At 35.1% G+C, this 12,084-nt stretch overlaps 1 protein-coding gene across 3 annotated transcripts in view; it reads right to left on the bottom strand.

The window, feature by feature from the left end:
• Positions 1 to 2,110: 2,110 nt before the first annotated feature.
• ZNF711 (ZFX family zinc finger ZNF711) overlaps positions 2,111 to 12,084 on the bottom strand; it is a 31,670-nt gene continuing 21,696 nt past the window's right edge. For all 3 annotated transcript variants that reach the window (XM_055393538.2, XM_055393537.2, XM_088833791.1), the window contains 3 exons: positions 7,497 to 7,544; positions 5,616 to 5,759; positions 2,111 to 4,935 (listed from right to left, as the gene is read on the bottom strand). In XM_055393538.2, the coding sequence (XP_055249513.1) occupies positions 3,758 to 4,935; positions 5,616 to 5,759; positions 7,497 to 7,544 (1,370 nt within the window). In that variant the 3' untranslated portion in view covers positions 2,111 to 3,757. The remainder of the gene's footprint in view (positions 4,936 to 5,615; positions 5,760 to 7,496; positions 7,545 to 12,084) is intronic.

Below are 12,084 nucleotides of genomic sequence, written 5' to 3'. Positions count from 1 at the left end.
GAAGTAGTTTCCTAAAGGGGTCTGATCTGCCAACTATGTTATGATGGGTAGGCTGGGATCTAGACTAGGTGGCTGGGAGTTACATTATGGGTTAAATAGCTCCAATACTGCCAACTGGTCCAAATTCTAAAATGGAGCTTTCTCTTTGGAATAGTTACTTGGGTAATGCTCAAAGAGAGAGGCCTAGCAACTGGAACATTTTTGAGATACCTAGTGCTGGAGCCTTGACCCTACAAAATCTAGAAGTTCTTCTATAGGGCCTCTAGATTGCCAATAATAGGCAGTTTCTAGCTAAGAGGTTCCAAGGTTCTAAGAGAACTTTGTTAACCAATATCAAATTTACAAGCTAATTCTTCTGGTAAGACAGGGTAGAATTATCTTGTGATATTGTAGGGTTCTAGTCTAGTTCTGCATTTTCTCTAAATGAAATCTTACAAGTCCTAAAAGTTTTATTTGATAGAATTCCAGTTCTAGCCAATTCTCACAATAAATGGAACTAGAAAGAACTGACCAAGAGGACTGTTTAGTTCTGCTTTCATGTGAGATGCCTTCTTTTTCTGGAAGTAAGCGTATTTAAGAACTGTGTGATATCTTCCTTCAAAAATTCTTAAAACTATGCCTTGGATTTACTTCAAAATAAGCCAGCGAGACAATAGGGAATAAAAATAAACCAATGCGGTGTAGGTGGGTTAAAGCAGGAGTAAGGAAAAGTAAAAATGAATCAAAATTGACCATGTAAGTAATGATTGCTGAAGTTGGGTAATGGCTATATAGGGGTTCATTATATTGTATATGGTTGAAAGTTTTTTGCAATAAGTTATGTCATAGATATCTTTAAGGGAATGTCAAGGTTCAAACTGGTGGTTTTCCTGTATGAGACATGAATTGAATTTGAGAACTCTACCTGAATAACTCTTAATATTTTCCTATCATGGTATAGGCCACTTGGAAGTGACAATCAGACAAATCCATTTCCACGTAATGACCCTGAACTGTTCTAGAAAAGTGCCTATTCTTTTAGTAATGCCAAAATGATTCCTCCTTCTTGTGAAGGTACTTTGACTTACATTTTTTGGTCATATAAAATAGGCCTGTCCGGGTAAAATCTGCATTTTTAAAGGCAATCTTTTGTTTGTAACATAGGCTGAATTCTTATCTGTTCTATCTTGGCTGAGGTTTTCTAGATCCAATTAATAAGAGAATCTATTTGCTTTTCTTCGGCCCCACTGTAGCCATGAATGAATGGAATAACCTCTTCACATGGCTCCCTGCTTCCCTGGCTCCTCTACAATACATTCTTCTCACAGCCTCCACAATGATCTTCAAAATGTAAATCACATCACTCCTTTCCTTAAAACCCTCCAATGACTTATTTCAAATTCTCACAGGTCTCATCCATTATCACTTCTTCACCATGATGCAGTCAAAGCTTGTTGTCTGTATTTGCATGTATGTTTCTCTGCCTTGAATGCTCTTGCACAAGATCTTCACGACTGGTTTTTTCTTGGCACTCAAGTCTCTGCTCAAATGCCAAGTCCTCAGTATGGATTTCCTCATTATACTCACTCATAGTTGTTTAAGCAAAGATGCGAAAGTGTACCAGAATTACACTGGGGGCTTTGTCTAACACCTCACTATTTCTATGGTGGTTAACACATTGGCAGCTTGATAGAAATGCAGAATAGCAGACCCCAGCCTACACCTATAGAATTAGAATATGTATTTTAACACTATCCCTAGACAAACTCTATAGACATTAAAGCTTAAAGCATTAATCTAACATGTAATGGCTTTTTCTCTTAGTGATCATTAAAGAATAATTAATCCAACTGACAAAAAGTCTTAAGCAATAGTGCTATATATCTAGGTACATGAATTCTACTGAATAATGACAACTATGCTCATTTGCAGAATCTTTCCCAAAGCCTTGATTTAATGAATGTATATTGGCCTACAGGAACATAATTAGATTCATTTTTCAGGATCATGTTACTTAAGCAGGCTAAGAATTTTTAGTTTTCTCTATAATACTAAGTCTCAAGTCTTAAGATGAGCAACTTTAAAGCATTCCATCATGGTTTTAACAAAAAATTTTGAGGAATAATCATGCTATAGCCATCATAACTGTTTAAATTCCTAGCTCATGTTGTTAATGCACAAAATTCTATAAAACATTAAATTGCAGACAAAAAATGCCTAAGAGCAATTTTAAGTAAAAAGTCTTTTAAGAACGGACATTATAACACAATTTTAAATAAACTCATAAAGCCTTTAAGTGCAATAAATGCTTTTTATTGTATGCTCATTTCAATGAGTAACATTTAGAAATAATAATCCCACATTAACAGTGACAATCTTATCTTACAGCGTGTACATCATTTACAACCACATGACACACAATTTTAGATTTTCCAAATTTAATATTCTGAATTAAGAAAGATAAAAATTTATTCTCAAGGAACTGATTCTTACCTGGTGCAAAAACAGAAAGGTGAACATTATTTAAAACACAAAGCCACAATATAACATGAAGTAAAATTACATTTTAATTATGCTGAACAGCTGAGTGTAAACATGAAGCAACTAAAACTTAAAAGTACACATCATATGCATTACATTTATGAACAGGATTTTCATTAAATTTCCCTAAACCAGCTTTTTATATTAAGCGCCATGTTGATTTGCAGCATGCTAACATAAAGTGTTGTTAAAAGGATGCATATTTTATACACTGTAAACTGAATAGCCACCTCCAAGCTCTATTGGCAGCATAGTGTTTTGTTAAATACTGCATAAATACTGCCTCACATTGAAAATGTATGTTAATAATATGGTATATAGATTTTAAAAATCAAAATTTTCAATAATGGCATAAAATTGCACCTTTAAACATTAGAGCAAGTAAGACTGGAACAATCATACTTGCTATGACTGCCCTAAAAAAACTAAGTATTTAAGAAAACTGTGTTCTCTCAATTTAATCTTAATATCATTAAGAAATATAGTGCTAGCTTTGTTTGCAACATTACTGTTGCATCCATTTTAGAAAGCCACATTTGACTCAAATATACTTTTATCATATATGCCATACTGAATATCAACTTGAACATCAGAAAAAAGGGGAACTTTAATCTTTAGACTTCAGTACAGAATGCTGTATTTTAAACATCCTATTCTGTAATAAAACCTAAGTAGCTTTGAAATCCTTCTAAATAGTATTGAATTAATCTAACTTGTTTTCCAGTGAAATTTCTTTTAATGAATACACAAAACTTTTGCCATTTCTGGAATTCAATTTCTGGGTACCATATAAAGATTCAGTGACTAAGTGACTGATGGATGATTGCATTTTTTTCCCACGCCATTTCTAAAACTGCATAAAAGTGAGGCTTGTTTGCCAAAGCAAAGCATCACTCCTTAATTAGATATGATCTTTTCAGAAAGATTTGTCTCTAGTATGATCAGCCAAATAAAGTGGTTGTCTTTGCTCTTCCCCTCTGTAGTTGAATTATGTTTATACCATTAAATAAACAATAAGGTTTTCTGCAACCATTCTATGGTGCTCCTTAAATTCTTTAAGTAATTTCAAAGGGCTATGACATCCCCTCTCAATTCAAATACTTTAAGATCTTTAATAAAAAGAATGTAAATTTATAATTTAATATCAAGCTATGTAACCAGGTGAAAGTTTGTGAAATTATCTTCCCATGTAGCATGTCATATTTTCTAAATAGCTTCTTTCTTTATATTGATCTTATTATATAAGAGCCTCCTTGTGGTGCCTCATAATATGCTGATTTTTTTCTGATGGTCGTCGGAATCCCTTCTTGCAGAATTCACACCTGTGTGGATAGTCTTTTGTATGTATTGATATCACATGTCGTTTAAAGCCAGATGCATCTGTGGTGCTGTATTCACAATACTCACATTGGTAAATCTTCCTTCCAGTATGAGTCTTCATATGCTTTTTGAGCTCATTTTGTTGCCTGAACCCTCTTTTGCACCTTTTACACTTCAGTGACTGATCCTTAGTATGAACTGAAAGGATATGACCACTAAGAATAAATGGATCTGATGTTTTAAAGTCACAGTGCCTACACTGATGAATCTTCCTACCCTTATGGATATCACTATGCTTTTTGAGCTCAGAAGGGCGATGGAAACCTTTATCACAGACCTCACATTTGTGAGGAAAATCCTTAGTGTGGACAGATATGATGTGCCGTTTAAGGTCACTTGAGTTGGTGCTCTTATGGTCACAATGAGGACACTGGTGTGTCTTATGTCCTTGAAACAAATCCAGATGGCGTTGAAGTTCTCTCTCATCACCAAATGCTTGGGGACAATGCTCACATTTATATGGTAAATTGTTACCATGCTTAGACTTAATATGAGTTTTCAAATTTGATTGATCTGCACACCTGAAGACACAATACTGACACTGATATGGCTTCTCACCAGTATGGGTTCTCATATGTTTCTTGAGTTCAGAAGGATGTCGAAAGCCCTTCCCACACTCAACACAAACATGAGGAAAATTCTTGCTGTGAACAGCCAGTAAATGTCGGTTTAACAGTCCTTGTTCTGCAGTTTCATAGTCACAGTATTTGCACTTGTGCATCTTCGGCTCCTTGTCTCTTAATATAAGTTTATTTGAACTCAATGGACTAGCTTCTCTGTATCTTCGTGTGTATTCTGTAAATTCATGGGTTTTGTCAACTTTGTTTATAAGCTTATGGCTTTCTAAATGGTTATGGAAACTCACTTTCTTATTAGTTGTAAAGTCACAATCTGTACACTGATATTTTTTTCTCATCAAATGATCAGGATGATTCTTCATGTGTCTTTTCAAGAATCCTCTGGATTTAAACTTTTTTGTGCAAATATGGCAAGGATACACAGTCAGGGGTTGTCCATCAGGGCCTATTATAATAGCTAGATTAAAAAACAAAAAACGGAAGTTGTAACATGTGGCCAGACTGTTTTAAAAGGGTTTTACAACAAAGGCAGCAAAATTAGCCGACATTCACAATGTGAGAACTATACTAGTGGAATCAAACCCCTAAGACAAGATGTAGATTTAAAACAACTTATAATAAACAGTGTTCTTGCCTGGAGAATCCCAGGGACGGGGGAGCCTGGTGGGCTGCCATCTATGGGGTCACACAGAGTCGGACATGACTGAAGTGACTTAGAAGCAGCATAATAAACTAAAGCTCCAGGAGTTAGTGATGGACAGAGAAGCCTGGTGTGCTGCAGTCCATGGTGTTGCAAAGTCAGACATGACTGAGCGAATGAACTGAGCACACTAAAACATAATGAGCAGCACTCCACTATAGACCATTCATCTGCCAAAATGCTATATCACATGCACTTTGTAACAACCTGAAAATTCTCTCTTAAAAAACATCATCTGGGTGAAAAGCAAACAAGCACAGTTTTGCTAAGTAACAGTAAAACATTTTTTAAAAAACCCAACTATTTAGATCAAACACAATATATGAGAGTAGGACTAACTACACTGCAAACAACTGACTTATATTCTCGGGTTACAAAAAATACTACTGCATTTCAAGTAATTATAATATTCATAAAGCAGTATATTAGTATTTTACCTGTTTGCCACTGCCTTGTTTCTCCCCTTCTCCTCTTCTTGGTTTTTTGTTTAAGTACTTTATTTGTATTAATGCTATCACAGATTTGAAGGTATTGTGCTGCTGTACTACTTCTGTTTTCTAATGTTGAGTCTAAAGTATTTCCTGAAAAAAAATCAATACACCATTAAACTATATATATTTATACTCTTTTCATTTTGATTAGATGAATTACTAGAGAAAACTTGGCATTCAGTTGCCATTGAAGTTCTAAATTTCACAAAATGTACTCATCTCTCAAGTGAATATGCAAAAATATGATACCATATGAAATTAACTTAAAATACCCAGTTTATTCATCCTAAAGGAACAAACTGATCAGGTAAATGAAACATAAGAAACTGAATTTTATGAACATGAACAAAATCTTGACATCAGCTCAATTTTCTCACCAATGAAGGCTGATGAAATTAAAGAGATTGAGCAAAGAATTAATTTATACATGTCAGATAACCAATACAGTCATTGTAACTGTGTAATATGTGACAAACAACAACTTCTTGTATTTATGCTTCAAAATGGCTTACTTAATGTTAAAAGTAGTAAGATTGATTTTTTAAGAGTTAAGATAAATGTGACAGGCAATTTACCAAAATTTCAATGGAATCAGTGTATAAAAAATACTTAATAAAATATCAGTTCTCACAATCTCTTGTGTTATGCAATTTAGTTTAAAAATATAGCCCAAGAAACTGTTTAGCTTAAACGCTATGATATGTATGTCTCTCATTAATTCACCTGAAATCTATATTTAAATTTAGAGAATGAAAAACCTCCGAAGATTAGAATCAAGACAGATACTTTATTCTCCCTGTGTAAGAAAATAAAAAGAACTATCAACCATGGAATAAAAAACACTATATGCCAGTACACCAGCCCCAAATATCCTGTATCATGCATCAAACCTGGACTGGCGATTTGTTTCACATATGATAACATACATGTTTCAATGCCATTCTCCCAAATCATCCCACCCTCGCCCTCTCCCATAGAGTGCAAAAGACTGTTCTATACATCTGTGTCTCTTTTCCTGTCTTGTATACTGGTGTACTGCGATGAACCAGAGGGATGGGATGGGGAGGGAGGTGGGAGGGGGTTTCAAGATGGGGAACACATGTACACCCAGGGCAGATTCATGTCAATGAATGTCAATTACTGCAAACCAATACAGTAATATAAAGTAATTAGCCTCCAATTAAAATAAATAAATTAAAAAATAAATAAATCAACCAGATCCAGAAAATAAAACACTATATGAAGTATACTAAAAGTAAAAAATACTTAAGCTGACACATGAGTTTTATGTAACATCTATATAAATCTACTGGCTGCATAGAAATTAAGAAAATAGTTCCATCCAAGGAGAACATTAACAAGTGGTTGAAATCATGGACAATTTTTACTTTCATGTCAGAAAAATTTATATTTTATAATTTTTTTCCATAGTAACCTTTTATGGCCCATGCAGTAAGTGGCCTGACATTTGCATCTTGAAAAAGAAACTTTTTATTTTTACTTTTTAGCCACATCGTGTGGCACGTGGGATCTCAGTTCCCCAATTAGGGATCAAACCTGCACCCCCTGCAGTGGACACATGGAGTCTTAACCAGTAGACCACAAGGGAAACCCTGAGGTAAATCTAAAATGAACTGCATTCACAGAATAACACACATTATGTCTCTAAATAAAATTCCTTGAAGAAATAAACTCTTACAACAAACTAGATATGACTAAGCAAATAAGAGTCTAATGGGTCTGTACACACAAACTAATAACTTTATCTACCCAGTAGTATACAAAACCAGCTACCTAACTTACATCTCACATATAATGCTCTCTTACCTGATGACTGACAATCTTCATACCTTCGAGAAACTCTTCTTTCATCTCCTTAAAAAAAAAAAAAGACAAATTAAAAACTGATAGACTGAGTATAACAATTATCAATGGATCGCATCTACAAAATCTTCCATCAATCACAATTCCTTGGATTAAACTTTTTGTTGTTGAGTTCTTCCACTCCCATAGATTAGATGATTTCACACACTGAAAGTAAGGGTTTCTGTGAGCATCCTTGGAACTACTAACTTATAGGAAAACCTTACTTTCTATATAAAACCTGAGTAGACATTCTATGAGGCCATCATCACCGTGATACCAAAACCAGACAAAGATACCACAAAAAAAGAAAATCACAGGCCAGTATCACTGATGATGGGCTTCCCTGGTAGCTCAGCTGGTAAAAAATTCACCTGTAATGCAGGAGACCCCGGTTAGATTCCTGGGCTGGGAAGATCCCCTGGAGAAGAGATAGGCTACCCACTCCAGTGTTCTTGGGCTTCCCTGGTGGCTTAGATGGTAAAGAATCTGCCTGCAATGTGGCAGACCTTGGTTCAATCCCTGGGTATGGAAGATCCCCTGGAAGAGGGCATGGCAACCTACTCCAGTATTCTTGCCTGGAGAATCCCCATGGCAGAGGAGCCTGGCAGGTACAGTCCAGAGGTTTGCAAAGAGTCGGACACAGTAGAGTGACTAAGCATGTCACTGATGAACACAGATGCAAAAATCCTCAGCAAAATTCTAGCAAACAGAATCCAACAACATTTTAAAAGGATCATACATCACAATTAAGTGGGCTTGATCCCACAGATGCAAGTATTCTTCAATATACCCAAACCAATATGATATATATTAATAAATTGAACGATAAAATCATATATAATCATCTCAATAGATACAGAGAAAGCTTTTCACAAAAATCATCACCCATTTATGATAAAAACTCTCTAGAAAGTAGGCAAAGAAGGATCATACCTCAACATGATAAAGGCCACACATGACAAACCCACAGCAAACATTAATCTCAGTGGTGAAAAACTGAAAGCATTTCCTCTAAGAACAGGAACAAGACAAGGGTGCCAACTCTTGCCACTATTATTCAACATAGTTTTGGACGACCTAGCCACAGCAGAGAAGAAAAAGAAATAAAAGGAATCTAGACTGGAAAAGAAGTAAAACTCTCACTGTTTGCTGATGACATGATATTATACATAGAAAACCCTAAAGATGTCACCAGAAAATTACTAGAGATAATCAATGAATACAATAAATTTGCAGGATATAAAGTTAATACACAAAAATCCCTTGAATTCCTATGTACTAACAATGAAAAATCAGGAGAAATTAATGAAACAAGCCCATTCACCACTACAATAAAAAGAATAAAATACCTAGGAATAGACCTGCCTAAAGGGTGTTCATTGGAAGGGCTGATGCTGAAGCTGAAACTCCAATACTTTGGCCACCTCATGCGACGAGCTGACTCCCTGGAAAAGACTCTGATGCTGGGAAGGATTGGGGGCAGGAGGAGAAGGGGATGACAGAGAATGAGAGGGCTGGATGGCATCACCGACTCGATGGACATGAGTTTGAGTGAACTCTGGGAGATGGTGATGGACAGGGAGGCCTGGCATGCTGTGATTCATGGGGTCGCAAAGAGTCAGACACGACTGAGCGACTGAACTGAACTGAACTGAAAGAGACAAAAGACCTGTACGCAGCAAACTATGAATCAAAGATGACACAAACAGATGGAGAGATACAGATTCAATGTAATCCCTATCAAACTACCAAAATATTTTTCACAAAGCCAGAACAATTTCTCAATTTGTGTGGAAGCACAAAATACCCTGAATAGCCAAAGCAATCTTGAAAAAGAAAAACAGAGCTGGAGGAATCAACCTTCCTGACTTCAGACTATACTACAAACCTATAGTCATCAAGACAGTATGGTACTGGCACAAAAACAGAAATATAGACCAATGGAACAAGATAGAAAGTCCAGAGATAAACCCGGACAGCTACTTGGAATGAAACTACAATACTTCCTAACACCACACACAAAAATAAACTCAAACTGGATTAAAGACTTAAAAGGTAAAGCCAGAAACTATAAAGCTCTTAGAGGAAAACACAGGAAGTACACTCTTGAATATAAATCACAGCAAGATCCTCTTTGATCTACCTCTGAGAGTAATGGAAATAAAAACAAAAATAAACAAATGGGACCTAATTAAACTTAAAATCTCTTGCACCACAAATGAAACAATAAAGAAGATGAAAAGACAACCCTCAGAATAAGACAAATAATTTTAAATGAAACAACTGACAAAGGATTAATCTCCAAAGTATATAAACAGCACATACAACTCAACACTAGAAAAATGATCAATCAAAAAATGGGCAGAAGATCTAAACAGACACTTCTCCAAAGACATATAGATGGTCAACAAATGCATGAAAAGATATTCAACATCACTATTAGAGAAATGCAAATCAAAATGTATCACCTCACACCAGTCAGAGTGGGCATCATCAGAAAATCCACAAACAAATGCTGGAGAGGACGTGGGGAAAAGGGAACCCTCCTGCACTATTGGTGGGAATGTAAGTTGATACAGCCACTATGGAGAACAGTATGGAGATTCCTTAAAAAACTAGGAATAAAACTACCATATGACCCAGAAATCCCACAGTTCAGAAAGACACATGTACCCTCATTGTTTACAACAGCACTATTTACAATAGCTAGGACACGGAAGCAACCTAGATGCCCATCAACAGATGAATCGATAAAGAAGATGTGGTACATATATACAATGGAATATCACTCAGCCTTAAAAAGAAATGAATTTGAGTCAGTTCTAGTGAGGTGGGTGAACCTAGAGCCTGTTACACAGAGTGAAGTAAGTCAGAAAGAGAAAAATGAATACAGTATATTCATGCATATATATGGCATCTAGAAAAATGGTATTGATGAACCTATTAACAGGGAAGGAATGGAGACATGGACTTAGAAAATGGACTTGTGGACACAGTGGGAGAAGGAAAGAGTGGGACGAACAGAGAAAGTAGCCTCGACATATATATACTGCCATGTGTAAAAGAGATAGCTGGTGAGAAGTTGTTATATAACAAGGGAAACCAAGCCTGATACTCTGTGATGACCTAGAGGAGTGGGGTGGGAGGATGGGAGGGAGAAGAGGGAGGTGATATATATATAATTATGACTGATTTGCTTTGTTGTATGGCAGAAACCAACACAATATTGTATAGTAATTTTCTTCCAAATAAAAAGTAAATGAAAAGATTGGAAATGGGAGCTGTTCTTACTATGCAAATGAAAACAAGACTCCTTGATTTATAATTAAATATTTTTTAAAATTAAAAAAAGAGTAGATATTTCTGCAGAATGCCTTCAAAATTGAAGATGCTCAACAAATGACTGCTGAATGAATGAAACTGAAAAAATCAAGATAATGCATTTGAACAACAAAATTTTTCAAAATAAAGAATATATCTGGACCATCCTGAATGTAGGAATGAGATCAAATAGAAAGGGAAAAAATAACTTGATTAATTTACCTTTCATTATATACTTCCTGAAGAGCACACCTGGATTTCTGTTCCTTTTCAAACCCCAATATCTTATTGTTTGTGGTGTTAGTACAAAAGAGGAAGGACCAATTTTCAAAGGACATTCCTATTTAAGAAAAATTAAACTTTCATGCTGCTCACTTATACAGGTAGGATATAAAATAAACCCTACTGAAAAAAAATGCATTAAGCAAAGTTCATTTTAAATAACACAAGATATGTGGTATAAAAATCATGTAAGTAACTTGAGATGAATCAGTCCACAGCAAAACATTTTATAGTATTAGCCAACTCATGGAGGGGATTAGCATAGCACATTTAATGACCTAAAGGCTGATCAAATAGATATGCTATTGTACTTATCAGGTTAAAAAATGACAGTGTCTGACCATATACCACAGCCCAGACAATAGGGACAATTGTTTTATTAACATCAAAGTCCTCAAGTTGAGTCTCAGGGAAAGTTTCTTTCTCTTCCCCTACAATGACTTCCATGTATACCTCATCTGCTATTTCAGCACAACCTAAATTTCAGAAATAATTACTTGCTTATAATCCCAAATATTTACTAAATGGGTAAAAATTTCCAAATGATTATCTTTCAAGATTTCAATTTGATAAATTTAAAAATTATATAGGCATTTGGGAGGCTAGTGCCACTAGGAGACAATAATTCATCAAAATTCTTATCCTCCTCTTAGAATCTAATCCTATGAAAATGACTTTCAATTTATATAAAACATGTGTGCTTAAAATATACTGACTGATTTTACAGTCCATTGGGTATTACAAATTTATAAGAAGAATTGTATTCCATAATTCTGGTTGATAATTCTTTGGAACTCAGAAGAATTTCCCATAGAATCAATTATGAGAAAGCGGTCCATGCTATCTTACATATTGTAACTTAAATGCAGTACTGTACATGCAATGAAAAAATTGTCAAAAATACTAGTAACTGAAGAAGAATTAAAAATTAAAGCAAGTAAAATCA

The sequence above is a fragment of the Moschus berezovskii genome, chromosome X, assembly GCF_049115385.1.
Source record: "Moschus berezovskii isolate FMDL1 chromosome X, NW_MosBer_1.0, whole genome shotgun sequence".
Lineage (NCBI taxonomy): Eukaryota > Metazoa > Chordata > Mammalia > Artiodactyla > Moschidae > Moschus > Moschus berezovskii.
Note: the sequence above shows the minus strand (reverse complement) of the source record. Positions and strands in the feature narration are given on the sequence as shown.